This window comes from Molothrus ater, chromosome 3, assembly GCF_012460135.2.
Source record: "Molothrus ater isolate BHLD 08-10-18 breed brown headed cowbird chromosome 3, BPBGC_Mater_1.1, whole genome shotgun sequence".
Taxonomy (NCBI): domain Eukaryota; kingdom Metazoa; phylum Chordata; class Aves; order Passeriformes; family Icteridae; genus Molothrus; species Molothrus ater.
In genome coordinates, this window is record NC_050480.2 from 70,709,266 (window position 1) to 70,727,622 (window position 18,357).

The window sequence follows — 18,357 nt, forward strand, 5'->3', positions numbered from 1 at the left end:
ACTACATCAAAATAAGCCAGAAGAGTAAAATCCTGCAAAAATAGCTAAGAGACTACCAAGGTGTATTTACATGGTGACCATGGCTAACACTGTGTGTGCTCTTTATTTATAACACTGTCTTTCCCTCTAGCTAATTTACTTAGGCCATAAAAGGAAAATTGCCAGAACAGTTGACATCAGGCATTTATTTCTTTCATTGCTTTGCTCTTCTTCAATCTGAGTGGAGCCTGTGGTATCAAAATAAAAGCTGGAACAGTTTTGAATGTTAGGATTCTGCATGAGCAATGACCCTGTGATTTATGCTGGCAAAGCATCTGGGTGCAATGACACTGCCAGCTTTCCTGTTTGTTCTAGATACAAGTAGTGTTCACTTACTGAAAAAATCCGAGATCTCTTGGAATGCCTGGAAAAATGAATCTGCTCAGAGAATTTTCAGTATTCAGTGCCAGTGATGCAACTATTTTCTGATGACTAATGCAATGTCTCTGCTAAATCTCTGGGTTGCACCACAGAAACTTGCCCTGGACCCTCGCTGCAAAGGAATGCCCCTCTCCAGCTTCCTCCTGAAACCCATGCAAAGGATAACACGCTACCCCCTGCTCATAAAGAGTGTGAGTACCCCAGTGAGGTTTTGTAGGTGAACACTTTGAATTTGATCTCCGTAGCAAAAGCCAAGATAAATGCTTGTCTCTTTATGAGGATTTCTCTGACAGGCTTACCTCTGTTTTTATCTTGCTTTCTCCCCTCTTTGATCCACACCAGATTCTAGAGAACACTGCAGAAAACCACCCAGACCACAGTAACCTCCGGCTCGCCCTGGAGCGTGCGGAGGAGTTGTGCTCCCAGGTGAACGAGGGCGTGCGTGAGAAGGAGAACTCAGACAGGCTGGAATGGATCCAGGCCCATGTCCAGTGTGAAGGCCTTGCTGAGGTACCTGCACTGATGCCCTGCAGGGCTGGGGCTTTTCAGAGTCATTTCAGCAAGGCTGGGGAGGGAATGGGAGTCCTTGCTGACAGCCCTTATTGGAACATGATCCACTGCTGAGCTCTAGGCAGGGAAGCATTTATTGAATTCTACTCACAGCCATAATGTGAGGAACCATTGTTTTTGCATGGCTATAGTGGCAGAGAAATCTTGATTTATCAGCTTAAAAACTGGTACCATTTAGACCATTAAACAGACAGAAATAACTCTTCTCTCTGAACTCCTGATCATGCTGCCACTGGGCTAAGTCAGGTCTTACTATGGAGGATTTCACTTAGTGTATGTTTCCCAGGGTTTTCCTTCAAGCAGGCAGGGAACAGCTGCCCTCAGATCCACAAGGATATGTGGTGTTCAGGCTCCTGTACCTTTCAGGACAGCCTTCAAACTGAGGTATATGTGACAGTTCTCCACTGCATAAGGAACCAGGGCTTGACAGACCCAGGTCTGTCCTGTTCCATCACCTAATCACCTGTAAGAGGCGACCTGACTGCAGCCTGTGCAGCCTCTTCTTAAACACAGCTTCTGGACAACACAGAAGGGGCCATGCAGGAAATGCCTCCATCTAGTCATCTCTCTGTGTGTTTTTGGTAAAGCTTAAATCTCCTCTGAGGTGGGAGTTGTGCTGTGGCCACGGCTGATCATAGAACAGTTCCCTTCTCTTCATTTAGAATGGAATTCATTAAAAGAAAGAGAAGAGCATTTTCAGCAGCCTGGTCAATCCCCACAGTGAAGAGGAGCAGGAGCTGATGTCTGCACAGACTTGCTGCTGCTAATGGGTTTTGTCTCTTCCAGCAACCCGTGTTCAATTCCCTCACAAACTGCTTGGGACCACGGAAGCTCCTGCACAGTGGGAAGCTGTACAAGGCCAAGAGCAGCAAGGAGCTGTATGGATTCCTTTTCAATGACTTCCTGCTGCTCACCTACATGGTTAAACAGTTTGTGTCTTCCGGATCCGATAAACTGTTCAGCCCTAAATCTAACTCCCAGTTCAAAATGTACAAAATGGTGAGTGAGTCAAGGTGCTCCAAGTGTTGGTACAGTGGGTCCTCGCTTCTGATGAGGAATGCTGCTCTCCACTGGGATTAGCTGTGTGGCCTCTTTTGCTGTCACATGGGCACATTCTGGCAAACAACTTGCACAAATGACGTTTGGCTTAGTACCTGGAAAAGGACAGACTTCTGCATCTTGGTTTAACTAACACTTCCATCCACTTTGGGGGGAAGAGGCAGAAGTAACATCATGTATGAACAGCTGAGTAGGATGTTCAGAAGCAGGAGCCTTGACTTCAGTTTGCACAGGTTCCTGAATCTACAAGAAAATTCCTGTCCTTCAGAACACAGTAGAAGATGCAAAATTTTAATCTCTCTGCCCACACAGTGTGTGTTCTCAAGATTCTGAGACTGAAGACATAAGCTTAAGTATCAGGGCTGCTTTCCCACAGAGAACCTGAGATTCCTGGATTTCCAAGCTCCACACTGCAGCTCTGCTTGCACACTCCTTCCCCTTTCACAAAGCTCTTTGCCTTGGAAAGCAGAATGGGGTGAATTGCCAGAGAAATTTTTCTCTCAGCCCTTTCTTGCATCCTTTACATGGTGATGTCATTGTTTTTCCTGTGTCCTAAGACTTTCATCTTCCCTACAGTAAAACAGTGTATTTAAACATGCATATAGAGTTTCTGCCTATTGTCACAGGGTGATGCTGCCACAGTGACATTTGCTTTTCTTTCAGCCGGTTTTCCTTAACGAAGTCCTTGTGAAGCTGCCCACAGACCCTTCAAGTGATGAGCCAGTTTTTCACATATCACACATTGACAGAGTTTACACACTTAAAACTGACAACATTAATGAGCGGTGAGTAGTGAAAATGCAAATCTGAGCTTAAACTTGTTCATTGATGCTGCAGGCTGTGTTTCCAATGAGCAGACACAGGGACTCTGAGCTCAGGAACAGAGCTGTCTCTTGGTCAGGAAATAAACTAACTTGACTCTCATTTGAATGAGAAGTTTTCTCTGATTTTGTTCTGCTTCTGCAGCAGCTCTTGCAGTGGCATCCAGCCACATCTGCAGCTCCTTGATGTTTCAGTTGTATTAAAGAACCGTTTAGGGCTGCAAAATCCAGCATCCCAAAGGGCTCTTCCCCAGTCCTGAGCAGTCTTTAATGTGACCCAACAGTCTTTAATAAAACAGCAACTCCATGTCCATTTATTGAGGCTGATTTGGAATGTGGCATAAAATTAAGTCAAAAAACTCCATCACCTTAGTCCATGAACTGACTTGATTTGTGATGCCTCTAAAATTTAGGGAGGGGAGAATGGGGAAGGAGAGTGGGCAGAGTCACTGAAGATTTTGCTGCCTGTGGGATGACCCTGACTGTAGGGATTGCTCCCTGCAGGACTGCCTGGGTCCAGAAAATCAAAGCGGCATCAGAGCAATACATTGAAACAGAGAAGAGGAAACGTGAAAAGGCTTATCAAGGTACCCACTGAGTTCTGCATTTCCCTTTATCCACCTGGATACAGGGGCAGGCCATTTCCTGGATTATGCCAGTGTCTCCTTCAGATCTATTGCCAGTTCTTACATTCCAACCAATCTGTTTATTTTTGACCTCTTTGTTCCCAGCTCGTTCACAGAAAACCTCTGGAATAGGACGCTTGATGGTGCAAGTGATTGAAGCAACAGAACTAAAGGCCTGTAAGCCCAATGGTAAGTGAGGGAAACAGTCTCAGAGCAGTTTTATTCCTGTAACATTTGGAAAGGCTTGCTGAGAGCAGCTGGTCATTTGGGAATCCCTGTGGCTTGTCTACAGTTTCTATATGAAAGAGTCATTCTTTGGTTTCAGAGGACAGAGTGAAGAACCAGCCCTGTGCTGCTCTGGGATATAGGATTGCCTGATCCACATTATCTGGCAGCAGCATTGATGTGTGTTCAGGCAGGCTCCAGATGGAGGGGGAGGTTCTGCACTGCAGAGGGGTTTCACTCCCTGTTCTGTGTTTAGGGAAGAGCAACCCATACTGTGAGATCAGCATGGGCTCACAGAGCTACACTACCAGGACCCTGCAGGACACCCTGAACCCCAAGTGGAACTTCAACTGCCAGTTCTTCATCAAGGATCTGTATCAGGATGTCCTGTGTATCACCATGTTTGACAGGGATCAGTTCTCACCTGATGGTAAGTGTGAGTATTTAGGCAAAGAATGCTTTTTTGTTAGCTGAGGTATCTGGTTCCTCAGCAGCAGTTTCAAGAGCCTGTAGGTCTGACTGCTGCCTGAGAAATGTTGGGTAAAAACAATGCCTCAGTACTCAGGAGGTCCAACAGCCTTTCCAGAGCCAGTAACTCCAGGCAGTCAGATCTGATCCCAGTCTGGCTTCTGTGTCAGACACACAATAATTTTCTTGTCAGACTGAGGAGACAGACAAGTTGAAAGCAAAAGTTCTACTCACAATAGGTGCTCAAAAATAAGGTCCTGGGTTATATTTTCACAGCAACAGCTTGATCAGCTTTCTTGTTGCTTGGAAACGGAGCACGTTTTTGGCAGTCAGTTGCTTCTCATATTCTCTGAAAGGTTAAGTGCTTTTTCAGGGCTCTGACACACAGTCAATTATTGCAAATTTGCAGGGAACTGCCTTGACCTGAGATCCCTTGTGTGTAACCATAGCTCAGTCTTTTCTCCTGTGAGTTAATGTGAGTTTGGCTGGACAGCTGAGTCTTCTTTTTCAGTCCATGGTGAACTTTTTAATGCATACACACACAAAAGATGTCATGTAAGAAATAGTCACACAGAAAGTTAATGATTTCTGAACAGGACTGTAAACCTACTAGTAGAGGTAATTGTTGAAAATCATTCTAGTAAAAAGCATGCTATATAGGCATAATTAAAAGTTGGCTGAGCCAAAACAGTTGATTTATTTTACTGTCTTTGAGCACCTCAGCTGATTTGTAAACAAGTTCCATCACCTAACTCTGACCAGCCAGCTCTGAAACTGAAGAACACTTGAAAATGTGCTTCTGAAAGGGTATTTTCTAAGAGCGTTTTCAAAGCCCTTAGCTCAAACTGTGACATCCTAATTCCATAGCATTGTCCTCTTCTAAAAAGGCCCCTTTTTGTCACTGCTGGCTGGTTTACACAGGGCTGGGGTCCATCTGACTGGAAGCCTGGGAGCAGTGCTCTGGAACAGAGCATGTACCCCACAGCATTGCATTACCCTGCCTCACTCAGATTTTCTATGGTCAATATCTTTGCCTAATGAAATTTCTTATTCATTTGCCCGACAGATTTTTTGGGTCGCACCGAAGTTCCAGTAGCAAAAATCAGAACAGAACAAGAGAGCAAAGGCCCCACAACTAAACACTTACTGCTGCATGAGGTTCCAACAGGAGAAGTTTGGGTGCGCTTTGACCTGCAGCTCTTTGATCAGAAAACACTCCTCTAAGAACATTTTTGTTTTATTTTATGAAGGACAACTGAAGCTAACAGCCTGAACATCTTTTGGTAGAAGATTCCTTGTCCTGTGCTGGTTATTAAGCAAGAATTCCTGCTGCTTCTGTATTTCCTCTTAGTTCCTTAGTTCTTTGCAGTGTTCCCAGTTGTTGTTGATCTATGCAAACACAAATGTTACTGTAAATACAGTACTATAGCTCAGTGCCTTTTTATTATTTTGGAATATCTTGGGTTTGGATGCCAATGTTTCCATTTTCAGGGCCATAAAAAGTATTATGTAGAAATGTGGCACCAAGCTATTTGTATATTTACCACTTAGTCTGACAGACAGACTGAGGAATGGTTTAAGCTCAGCACTAGAATCATTCCATTTGAAATCTTAAAAGTGATATCCACTGGAATTTTCCCATCTCAGGATGATCGTTTTAACGGTTAAATGCTGAAGAAGCCTTAGCACTGGAGAAGTCTCCAATATATTGTATATTCTTTTAAGAATCAAGCATAGTTCTTTACTTGACTTTAGTTCTGCACTGGAATCAGTAACTGCTACTTGATTTTTCTTTCTGCTTCAGTTTGATTTATCGTTCTCTGCTGAGACAATGTGGTTGTCAAGAATAGCTAGGAAAAAATATTTTAAATACTGTGACCCACAACAATGTGGCAAAATACTCTTCAGCTCTTTGGGTTTTTTCCTAAGTATAAGTTATTTGTGTACATTTCCTTGGTCTTGCAGACCTCCATGTGAATCTTGAAGCTTTGACATTGCCAACATGTATATAGAGAGTAAAATATAAGTTTATTAATTTGTCTACAGATGTTTATTGATGCATAGTGATTTTAAAAAAGTATATTTTATTGTACAGGGGAATGTGAAATAATGAGAAAAACTTATAGGATTTGTTCAAGGAAAGTTTATCATAAGTTTAAAAGGTTTGTTCTGGGGAGCTGTCACCCCAATATAAAATGTAAAATGAGCTGGTTGAAATGAAAGCGAAAACTTTCTCTTGGCACCAAATCAGGGATGGTTTAAAAAAAAAGAAAGTTTGTTTATAAATATTTGTTACATTGTAACCATTCTATTTCCTCCTTTAAACTGCTTTGTTGCAGAAGCACAGCATGCAGTTCTGAGCAGCCTGTGCCCTTGTTTTCCACGGGTGCAGAAATTCCTCCTGACGTCTGGCAGTTTCCCACCCCGTCACCATCTGTGCACCCTCCTATTACTGAGTCAACCTCTGTTACATTTAACAGTTTTCTGTGGTTCAGTATTTCTAATCCTAAATAAAACTCAACCTTGGCAACTCTTGAGAGATTGTGTCTGTACAATGGGAGTTTGGAGGACAGAGAAAATTCTGTTTCCAGGCTCTGAGCCCAGAGCTCTGGTCAGCTGCAGCAGCAGGGAGATGGGACTGTACTGGCACAGGAGAGGGTCAGGTTTGAGGGCACTGGCAGCAGCTGCTGCTCAGCACCAGCTCTGCAGAAAGCACCAGATGTTTTGTACACCACTTCCCATCTCCTCTCCCCTACTTATTTCCTGCCTTGTCAAAACACCTACAATGTATGTGAAAAGTTTGCTTTATTGCTTGGACACTGCCTCCAGGAGAGAACACCAGCACTGTCTTTACTGAGCTCAGCCCAAGTTAAACCTCCTAAAATAGCAGGTTTTGGCTTGTAGAGCATTGAACTGGATCTGGCAAGAAGAGGAGCAGCATCTCAGACATTTCTTTGGCTGCTGGGTAACAACATTTCAGAACTGCATGTTTAAGACAGTAAGTTTATTGCAGTTTGCCCAAAGACCTGCCTGGCCTCTTCTCACTTGCTTTGGCAGTGCATGTAACCTATTTTGTAAGGGGTACCTTTGATGGCTGTGGTCAGCTGGAGCACAGGAAACATCATTGGCTCTCTCTGTCATTGTGCTGGTTGATGAGTTCCATCCTTTAAAGAGAAGGAAAAACTGTTGCCATGCTTCTGTAAAGATCAGCTGAGCTGTCAGATTATTTCCCTCTACACAGTACACACTAAGCATGTCTGGGAACTCTCCAGCCTTCCTTAGACAGGACATCTCCTCCATGCTGCCATGATGGATTTGAAATGAGGAAAACAACCCTCTCCCTGCCATTGCTACTGTGCCTCAAAAACTGGGCTTAGTATAGATCCAGACTGTGTTCCTGGTGAAAACCATGTTCAAACACTCCTGGGCTTAAATGCAGTAGGAGTGACTTAGTAAAACTAGAACACACTCCCCTAGAGCAGCACATCAGTTACATGCTCTGTTACCCTCCTGCTGGTCAAAGTGGGATTCCAAACCTGCTCACACCTTCCAGCAGTCTGTGCACGTCTTCTGGAAGAATGGATCATACTCTGATGGGTCATAATCATCCAAAAACACATAGCCCTGTGGGAGAAGCAGGCACTGGGTCAGGTCTCAGAAGCTGTTGGTGGTTACAGCAGCGAGAGCAGGCAGCCTAGGTGGGACAGAGCCAGGCACAGCATAACACAGCACCAGAGGTGGTTGAAATCTGTGAATTCTGTGAAAAAAGAATTCCCAATTTCATACACTGCTCCTCAGAAAGAAAGTGATTGAACTGTAACAGGAAAATTCCTCCATCCATTTTAATTTTTCACAGGCATAAATAAATAACAAATGATTTCATGAAGCATCCAGAAATAATGACAGGCTAAAATGCTAATCTTAACTAGGACAGTCAAGACAAAGGAATTTTTTTTTTTTTTGGAAAATGTTTTTCCAGAGAAGGAAGCCCTGAGATTGCCTCCGTTTGTCAGAGCATGGTGCTAATAACACCAAGGTTGTGAGTTTGATCCCACTCATTTAAGAGTTGCACATGATGATCCTTCTGGGTCCCTTCCAACTCAAAATATTCTGTGATGTCAGCAAGACAGATATTAAAAAGAAAAGGAAAAACAGGAGTGAGTTACCCCTCACTAGCCACAGCCTTAGGCAGGTCACTGGTCTGGAAGATACCAGAGTTCCACATCTGGGTTCATGAGCTGGCTTTTCCATCTATACACTGGAATAAAGACCTGAACCTGTGGGTCTTATGGTCCAGGCCACAGCTCCATCTCATCAACAATGCTGCCACAAGTGGAGGAGAAGGCTGATAGCAGGGAAAGGAGCAAAAGAAAATGGGCAAAAAGAAGGGAGGGAAGGGAAAAGACATCCAGAATTAACCACATTAACTAACCCACACAAGTGTCTCACGTTCTGCAACATTTATCATATGCTGCCATGGTTAATGCAAACTTATGCAAATAATGTGTCCTGTAAATATGAAGGGCCTCAGCCTGCTTTTCAGACATGCTGGTGACAGACCTGACAGCACAGAGCAAGGAGAAAAGGTAGAAACTGATCACTGATGCTGCTGCTCCCCTTCAGGCAGAAGGACACATCCCAGTACATCAGCCATTGCTTCTGGAGGGCACCCAGCAAACTCCTGACCTGGCACAGCAGCTTGCAAGATGGACTGATGCAGACCCAGATATGTGCAGTACACCCAACACAGCCCAAATCCCAGGACTTCAGCAGTAGGACTGCTTCAGTTCTTTCTCATTCCATGCAGTTTAAATGCCTGGGTCTGTCACATCAGGCCTTTGAAAAAGATTGTTTGGTCTCATTAAAACAACACAGCTCCCATGGTATTTTCATTTCTGGATAAGTAGGTTGTTTACAGTCTCACAACTCCACTGTGCAGTGGTTTCCACTGACAACAACTGCCTGCTCTCATAAAGTTTGGTTTTGTTTTTTTTTTTTTTTGTGGCAGATTACATAACTGCTTTTATTTTTCTCTTTTTTTTCATTCCTGAGATGAAGAAAGTTTACTTGTGGGATCTGATATTCAAGAGTGGTGTGAAATTAGGAGCAAAACGAAGAAAACCAATAAGTATTTTCTACAGTGACTGCAACTTGCAATTTTTGTGAATACTGAAACACACAGAACTAAAAAATCCATGAAATGGGTCTGTTACCTGCATGCAGACTTAACAAAATTGCTTGCATCTCTCTGTTCCCATATTTTTTCTTTTATGAACTTGATCAGTAGCATCCAAGGCCACAAAATCATTTCACTCATGCTGTGCCAACAGAGCTGCAGTACTGCTGTAGCTGAACTCCTGAGACTTGGGAGTGCAGCCCACACCCTGCTCACTCAGCCTTTGGTTTGAGCTGACAGAGCTCAAGGTTTTCCCACTAAATGGTCCAGCCCACAGAGGCAAACACAGCTCAGAAGGGTGTCTCACCATATTCAGACCCCAGCACGTGTTCACTGCACCAAGCAATGCTGCTGTTCATAGCTAATGGTGAACGCACACAGTTGTGACATCACCATTATAGAAGTCCTTGGGAAAAGTAAGTTACAGGCAAGGTATAACTGAACTCCAGGTTAATTCACAAGCAGAAAATAACAGCTAAACCCCTGAACTTGTCCACAACCCTCTGTATACAACCCCCTCCATGACAGAAATGTGTTTCTCATTGATACCTTCTTTGTACAGTAGTTTAAATATTGAGAGAATTGTTCTTGTCTCCTTTTCCACACTTCTTTCTCTAACTGGCTGTCCATTTTGTTCTTCATTTTTTGCATAAGTGGCTCTGAAACATTCTCAAGATATTTTTTGTACAGAAGCTCTGTCTTTCTCAGATCTAGGAAATCACTGTGCTTCAAATATCTGTCCAGCTCCTTAAGTAAGAAATGGAAAATAAAAACCATATAAACTATTGATCAATAAGATTCCACATGTAAAGGTTTGCAGCTTGGCTGACCTGACTGCTCACTGCTCCAAGTCATCTATTTTCCAGCCCTTCCGTCTGCTCCTCCCTCTCTCCACTTCTCACCACTTATTTCCAAGCTTGCCCTTTCAAGAGCTCTGGCATTCAGACCCTTAATTTTTGAAGTTGCGGTGCAAATTTGGCAGAAAATGACTCACTTTTTCCCATCAGGTTATTGAGCAGAAATCACTGCAGAGCAGGGGGCTGCAAGCACCAGACTGTGCAAGACAGGCAGCAGAACGACCTACCCTGCAGCACTGGCAATCTGCCGGATCAGATCAGAGCAGCCCTCCTGCCCTTTGCTCACACAGCACCACTGTCACAAATTACCACACCCACAGAACAAATATTAGTGCAAACAGGCAGTTCAAGTCACCTGGGATTCACATTCAGGGTTACTACTTCAGTCCTATCCAGAGTGGACTGAAAAGATTAGAAGCTCATAACTCTAAAATAGTTTTTCAAGAATACGGGCAATTACCATTTTCTCATGAATCACTGTTTAGGAACTAAAAATACTGACATGCAGGAAAACACACAGCAAATGAGAAAAGAGCACACTTCTTACCCTCACAAAATTTTCTCTGTCCAAGATGCACTGAGCAGAAGCAATGATGTCTCGGCTTTGATCAGGTGCTGCCTAACAAAACATGAAAAAAACCCACGAGGTGAAAGCAGGACTTAGAGCAGGAGTTAGATTTACTTTTGAATTCAAAATAATTACCAGTGTCATGATTAAAGGCACAATATACCACAACCCAGCTGGCAAATCCTTGCAAGGTTTGCTCTGAACAGTTGGGTTAAGTAGCAATAGAAGAGTGTTGGAAGAGCTGGAAGGAGAACTGGAATGTACATGCTCAGGCCTCCTTGGCTGCTCCTCACCATGACCACACCACCTCCTCCTTGCCACTGTTTCTCACCTGTGCCAAACACGTGGCTCTTTAACTCCTGCACTCCAGACAAGGAGTTCAGGCAATGCAGACCAAATATATCATCTGGGGACAGAATGCATTTTATGCATAGAATGGAATATTGGCCTGCTACTCCCTGTGCTTAATATTGATTTTTAATTCCAATTGATGGTGTAGTTTTCAGTCATGTCTGCCTTGGCCCTGCTGACCAGCTCCACACTCCTAAAGGTTTATTACACTAAGATGAGCAGAACATCACACATCAGAGCAAGCAAGGAAGAGACAAGAAGTATTAAAAATTCCACCAAAAACAAATGAGAAAGAGGAAACCTAAATTTCTGGCATGTTTCAAGACCCTTACATCCCACTATTTGAAACAACTAGTAGGTTGTATTATGCCTGATGAACTTACTTCACCTAGTCACAGATCCTTTCTAAAGTCAGCAGTACAAAGACATGGCCACCACTCCAGCTAAGAACCATCACCGGTGAACAGAAGAGCTTTCCTTCAGGATGATACACATGTGAAGGAGTTGGGTGTCCTTTGACTGAAGGAATGAAGTCCCTTCTCCCTGGAAAAGGGCAGGCCCAGGGGCAGCCTCATCACAGTGCTACTTACAGAGCAGCTACAAAGAGGACAGAGGCCCTCACTTCACCAGAAGCCACAGCAAGAAGACAAGGGATGAGAGGTACAAGTTGCATTGGCAGAGCTTTTATCTCAATGTAAGAAATAAATTTTTACAGTGAGATCAATCATTCACTGAACAACCTCCCCAGGGATGTGGTGGAGTCCCCATCACTGAAGGTTTTCAAGGTGCAATTGCACAGGGAGCTGGATACCCTCATCTGGTGTCTTTCCCATGAAAGGCTGGGCCAGACAATCTTCCAAGGTCCCTTCCAGCTTAGGCTGTTCCATAAGTCTGTGATTCTAACTAGTCACAAGCTTGTTTCAGCTTTTATGGGAAACTTTTCCACACACCAAACTGTCGCAGACATCTTTTTATGAAAATCCTTTCCTTAGGATTTTTTCCTCCTGAGAGGCATCAGGAACAAATGTAAACAATGATTATCTGCTGCTGTGGAATGCAACAGGTGCATCTGTGATTGGTCTCATGTGCTTGTTTGTAATTAATGGCCAATCACAGCACAGCTGTCTTGGACCAAGAGTCTGGGACAGCTGCCTTTGTTATTCATTCTTTTCTGTTCTTAGCCTAGCCTTCTGATGAGAACTTTTTCTTCTATTCTTTTAGTATAGTTTTAATGTAATATATCTAATAAAATTATAAATCAAGCCTCCTGAAATATGGAGTCAACATTCTTGTCTCTTCCCTCATTTGAAAACCCCTGTGAACACTATCACACCAAACTGCAAGTAATTCAATAAAGCTGGCTCAAAAGGATGCAAGAGCTCAATAAAACCTATTCAATCTGTTGCTTTTTTCATAATTCTTTGTTCTCCTTCTCCATGACAAACATCTCTAATATTTTACTGAACTTTGAAAATAACAATTTTTCATTCTTCCCTTCATAACTTTCATTTAATTCCTCCACTCACACCTTCACACAACAGAAGCCCTTCCTTATGTGATAGTCAATCTTTGGCAATATTTTCCTTCCCAAAATGTCTACTGAAATCAAAATTATTGGCTGTGCCACTCTGCTGGTGCTGAGGAGAACCTCTGAATAAATGTAAAAAAAGGAAAAGGTTTGCATAAAAGGACAACCTGCTTTACAAAGATCAGGTTCTCATCCAGGTTCCACAACCAAGGCACAAACTGGGATGGGATGGAATGGAAAGAATTAATACAACTGCAACACCCATTTCTGAGTGTGCTGTGGAGGGACAGACTGAAGCACAAAGCTCCTGCTCAGGGCTCACAGATGAGTTCAGGCACATGCCAGGCATGGAAGTCTGGGAGCACAGCCGGACCAGAAAACACTGTCAGGATTTCAGTGGGATTGGTGGCCAGTTCCAACACAGACCCAGTTACACACCTGGGCTCCCAGTTACACATACTGCTCTCTGTGTTGCTCACAGTAGAACCTACAGCTGAAGGAATGCTGGGGGTCACTCACCTTCCAAGGCTCTTGCTGCTTGGGTTTTCTCACAGGTTTCCCATTTGCAAATCTTTGTAGCCAGGAACCTTTTGAGTAATTCACACTACCCATGGCTGGATTAGTCTGGGAAAAACAATAAAACTGTGAAAATCCATAAAAAACTATTGTATTAACAGCAAAATCTAGCTTTTCTTACAATTCCTACTGATCAGTGAAACAGATCTCTGAAGGACTTCTAACTGCTGATACCTGCAGCATTTTCCTGTCACAGTAAAACACAGAGATGAAGTACCAGGTTTACAATCAGACACTGCCCTGGTGGAACCATCTGTCCTCATCTCCACACACCATTTTGTTTCAAAGAACAGTGATTGACAAATTATTTGAAAAGGCCTGTCAGCTTTGGAAACATTTCAGAGTTATCAAATTTCACCTCCAGACTATTACTTCTTTCCTTTGTGCCTTTTTCAATCAGATAAAATCCCTTTCAAGTAACTGCCACATCCCACTATGGCTACATTTTATTGGTTTTTAAAGTTAGTTCTACCAGATAAAGCTTATGCTGAAGTGCTAACTCAGCTCCAGTCAGAAAATTCCATCTTCTCTCTTGTATGTGCATCAGGATATGTGGCAGACAGTGCAACCACAGAGGCAAAATGCCCTTTACAGGAACCTCCATTCAAACCCCTATTTATCTCAGATTCACTGGAGACACACTGCTCCCAGGAAGCAATGGATTCACAACATTGCTTAGGTAAAGAATGGAACAAAAGAAAAGCTTATTTCTGCAGAGATACTGACCCCAAGTCTTCAGACAGAGCTTTCAGTTATTAAAAAAAAATTAAAAATCTGATATTCAATTATTTTTTGCAGTATCTAGTTATAAGAATCTGCAAAGACTCTTGGATATTCATAGGACATACCTTTTTTTTTTTGGTAGAAGACAACACTTAAGAGTCTGTTGTGTCCAATCCAGCACTTTAGTGACGATATCTGACCCCCACCTTACCTCTCTGGAGTGCAGATTCAAATTTCTTTCTGCTTAGAGAAAGGCCATGGAAAAGTACTGGGAAAACTAGTTACTAATACAATAGGTGACAGAGTTACAAATATATTTGTGAAGAATACAGAGAACATATAAAAGAAATAAAAGGACAAAACCCAAAGGACATCAATCTCAGTGCCAGCTAGAAGAAAAGCAAACCTCACAGAACCAATTTCTGATACAAAATTACCAGGGAAAGCAGCAAGGGCTAAAGAGATTTGGGTACAGATGTGCTAAAGATTTGGCATTCGAAAAATCCAACACACCTTCCTATAAGCAATATATCCTGCCTACTTGCACAGGTGCCACAGGCTCCTGTGTCATGCCACCATTTACAGATTTCCTCCAACTCCAAGCAGTCCACCCACCTCACAAAGACAGACTGAGCACGAAGCAGAGGAGGTGCTTGGCCTCCTCAGAGAATTGGGATCCCAGGGGAGATAAAACAGAGCAAATATAGAGAATGTGCCTCTGCAGCAATCTGCCTTCAGGAACCCACAAGGGGTAAAGACTCTAGCTGCAGATTTCCCCCCACCACCAATCTTCATAATTCAAGCTTCTACTGAATCTTAATCCTTTCTTTTTCTGCTTTTTTTGTACTCTTGCTGGGAGATGTCAACCCTCCTCTCTGCAAAGGCAGGGCTCACTGATATGAGACAGCAGCTGCTTTGCAGGTCTTGACACTACAGATTTAATCACAGGCTTAGACAGAAATAGAGTAAAGGCTTTCCAGAATCTGAGTGGATAAAACAAGCATTTAGTCAATCTAGCAGTTGCAGTCTGCAGATGCCAAATCCCATGAGCAGGTTGGCTGTCCTTTATCAGGACATTTGTTTGACTGTGCCAGATCCCTGGAAGTGTCCAAGGCCAGGTTGGATGGGGCTTGGAGCAATCTGGTCTGGGGGAAGGTGTCCCTGCCCATGGCAGGGAGTTGGAACTAGGTTCCAACTGGATGATCATCCAACAAGGATGATCTTAAAGGTCCTTTCCAATCCAAACCATTCTGTGATGATTAAACCTGAGAACAACCTAAAAATCCTTGCTAGATAAACATGCATCCTTCCGTGCTGTCAGCTGTGCAGCTCTGTACCAGTAAGTTTTAAAGACAGGTTTCTCTTCTTTCCTCAGTAAAACAAGGTTCTTCCCCAAACACCCATCTGCTAAAATTCACACCCTCTGTGCCCAAGCATGAGGCTTTGCAGCAGCTTTGAGGAAACGCATTTTAATCACTCTGTGACAAATAAAGCACCCTCGCATACGCCTCAGTCCTCTCAAAACCCCGTTCAGCCACGTGTCACCGCACGGATGTCATCGTGCACAAGCACAGCCGGCTGCCTGTACTGGTGCCTTGGTCCCCCCGCATCGCCTCAGGGGCAGGCGCAGAGAACGGTGAGACCGAGTGAGAACGAGTCTCCAGTGCGAGCAGGGCAGCTCTGCGAACAGAACCTTTTACACTGTCAATGCTGAGCTAACAGGTAACGCGTGCATGCCCGGAGGGGCCGGGCCTGGCCTGGCCCTGCACTTCAGAGGCAGCGATGAGATAAAGGCCGGCCAAAGGGAAAGGCTAAGACCCTCTGGGCACGGCTCACCCCGCACCCTGCCAGGTGCTGAGGCGGGTCCTGCAGGCCCCAGGGAAGAGGAGGCGGCCAGCAAAGCTCCACATCTACCACGCCCGTGCCGGGGTCCCTCACTGGGGCGGTGAACACAGCCCCAGGAACCCTCAGGGGCGGCGACACAGGGCTACAACTGAAACCAAACCCGCCCTGCACGGCCCCGCCCCGCTGAGGGGAAAATGGCTGCGCGGCGCCTCCTGGTCGCTCCTCACATCAGTCGCACCGCCTCTCCGTGGCCGAAAAAAAATAGTCCCTCACCCATAACCCACAGCCTCTCGGGATGAGGAGATGCCGCCCCAGGAGACAGGGGTCCGGCTACCCGTGGGGACAGGGCACAGAAACCTGTGGGGACAACGCTGCGGCAGCCCTGATCTCGTTCCGAAGACACACGGCGCGGCGGCACGGTCGGATCCCTCCGCGCCCGGCCGCGCAGCGTCCCACACTGCCATGGCAACTCCAACGCGCGCGCTCCCGCCGGCAGGGCTTCCCACCAATCAGAGAGGGGAGCGCGCGGTGAGCGAGCCAATCAGGAGCGAGGACGGCTCCGCCGAACCGAGCCGAACGCGGCCGAACGGGGCCGAGCCGAAGCGAGCCGGCGCAGTCCGGCTTCCTGGTTTATTATCGAAAGTTCATTAAATCGTATTACACGATTTCACACATTCCCCTGCAGTGCTGACCGTGCCACCAAATTAGAAACTGCAATCAGCCAGAGATACCATCAGATGAGAGAAATGTCAGGGCTTTTTCCCCCAGCAGTGCTGCACTGACACACAGATCTCACAATAACTGTGCCACGTAGAGGGGGTGTTTCCTGGAGCCCTTTATGCTTTATTTTTTAAAATATATTATTACGATTGATTTGTCAGCGCCCCAGGCATGACGAGACCCTTGTGCCCAGCCGCCTGCCATTGCCCTGGAATGGGATCCCCCGGCACAGCCCGCTGTGCCCAGGGTGCGTTCATTAACCTGGCCAGGGACTTGTGACAGCAGCGTGTCAGAGTCAAATCCCTGATATCAGTCTGGAAAGAAAGACCCCCATCCTCCTGGATCCCCCACACTCTTAGTCTCTATGTTATTAATTTTGTCATTTTTATCCACTGTCATTGTCTGCCAGTATCCTTGAAGGACTCAGGCTGAGCAATTTAAGAAATAACACACTTTATTAACAAATACACTGATCACAGAAGACTGTCACAGAGTCGGGGCAGAGATTGCCACTGACAGTGCACTGACTGCAAGAACAAGTTTGAAGAGATGCACAGGCCCTGATCACCAGTGAAAGTTTGAGATAATCAATGTGTACAGAGTAGGGATCCTACCCAACAGGTGTGCCCACAGGGGAAAAGCCAAGATCAGCCCATCAACCCATCCAGAAGTTATGTGGAGTCTTTCCTAACTTGTCCCCCTCTTAACTCACTGTTAGACTATTACTTTACAGTTAGGTGAAGCTTGGGTGACTCTAGGCAAACATACTTTTGTTCTCGATTGGTGCAAAATTCCCTCACTTTGCTCTCAAAGACATAGTTAATAAAATAGAGAGTGTGTGCTCAGGGAGGGGTGGTCACACTTTGGGTGGGTAATTTTGGGATGGAGGTGTGTCACATCTTCACAATGAGAGTACAAAGTGGAGTTCATCTGAGGAGAGCGATTTCCCCACAGCTGCTGACTGAGGAACAGGACATCTCCTCCATCCTGTGCCTGGCAGCTGCTGTGTGGTTTGTCAGCTATGAGGTACCACAGAGTTCCCATTCCTGCAGGGATCACAACAGAGCCTGGCCATGGAGTCTCCATCCTGCCCCACCTTCCATTTCATCCCTCCTCAGCATTTTCTTCAGGCTGCAGCGGGTGTTGCATGGGGAATTATCATGGAATTAATTCTATGCTTGCCAACTGCATTCCCTCCTTGAAATAGCAACTGCATTTTACTCTAAAATTTCCTAATGTTACAGCTTCTGTCGGAATGGGATTATAACTTTAGCCTCAAGATTTTCCCCCAGATGTCTCTAATTTTCCCCCATTTTCCCACTTAATCAGCCCCATGACTGTAGTCACTCAAGCTTCCCAATATCCAAATGGAGTTCAAGAGTGTTTCAAGCATTTGTATTGCATGGATTATCTGATGTTTGTAGGGGTGGCCAATAGGCTAATTGCCTCATAATAATACAAACTTTAACATATAATACCTTTATCAAGACAGAAAGAAAAAGGGTTAATATTAATACAACAAATTTCTGTAGCAGTTGGTGATCATCTGAAGAGGGTATTCCACCACCACTGTTCTGCATCTTTCTTGACTGGTTCCAAAACATTATCTATTTTCTCCATATCATGATGGACAAGGACCAGAGTCCTTTGTCCATTTTCTTGAGCTTGTTTCAGCAATTGTTTTGAGTCTTCATGTTGTAGCAGTTTCCTGCTCAAGGTGAGATTCATTCCAATAGGGGTGGGCAGCAGGTCTGGAATCAGCATTTAGTTAAACTGGAACAACTGGTAAGATGTGACAGGAGCTGAATAAATAAAACCACATCC

The 18,357-nt window shown here is 44.6% G+C and overlaps 2 protein-coding genes across 8 annotated transcripts in view; one reads left to right on the forward strand and one right to left on the reverse strand.

The window, feature by feature from the left end:
* ITSN2 (intersectin 2) overlaps window positions 1-6,719 on the forward strand; it is an 80,488-nt gene extending 73,769 nt beyond the window's left edge. For all 7 annotated transcript variants that reach the window (XM_036381205.2, XM_036381204.2, XM_036381203.2 and 4 more), the window contains 8 exons: window positions 513-611; window positions 763-930; window positions 1,777-1,989; window positions 2,713-2,834; window positions 3,375-3,457; window positions 3,602-3,685; window positions 3,978-4,151; window positions 5,256-6,719. In XM_036381205.2, coding sequence (XP_036237098.1) covers window positions 513-611; window positions 763-930; window positions 1,777-1,989; window positions 2,713-2,834; window positions 3,375-3,457; window positions 3,602-3,685; window positions 3,978-4,151; window positions 5,256-5,413 — 1,101 coding nt within the window. In that variant the 3' untranslated portion in view covers window positions 5,414-6,719. The remainder of the gene's footprint in view (window positions 1-512; window positions 612-762; window positions 931-1,776; window positions 1,990-2,712; window positions 2,835-3,374; window positions 3,458-3,601; window positions 3,686-3,977; window positions 4,152-5,255) is intronic.
* A 459-nt stretch (window positions 6,720-7,178) lies between these two features.
* Window positions 7,179-15,831, reverse strand: FAM228B (family with sequence similarity 228 member B). The gene is made up of 6 exons (XM_036381212.1): window positions 15,805-15,831; window positions 13,189-13,293; window positions 10,770-10,841; window positions 9,915-10,112; window positions 7,736-7,813; window positions 7,179-7,353 (listed from the first exon to the last, which is right to left on the reverse strand). Exons 2-6 carry the CDS (start codon window positions 13,279-13,281, stop codon window positions 7,327-7,329), a joined length of 468 nt encoding a protein of 155 aa, XP_036237105.1. The 5' UTR covers window positions 13,282-13,293; window positions 15,805-15,831; the 3' UTR covers window positions 7,179-7,326.
* Window positions 15,832-18,357: the final 2,526 nt, after the last annotated feature.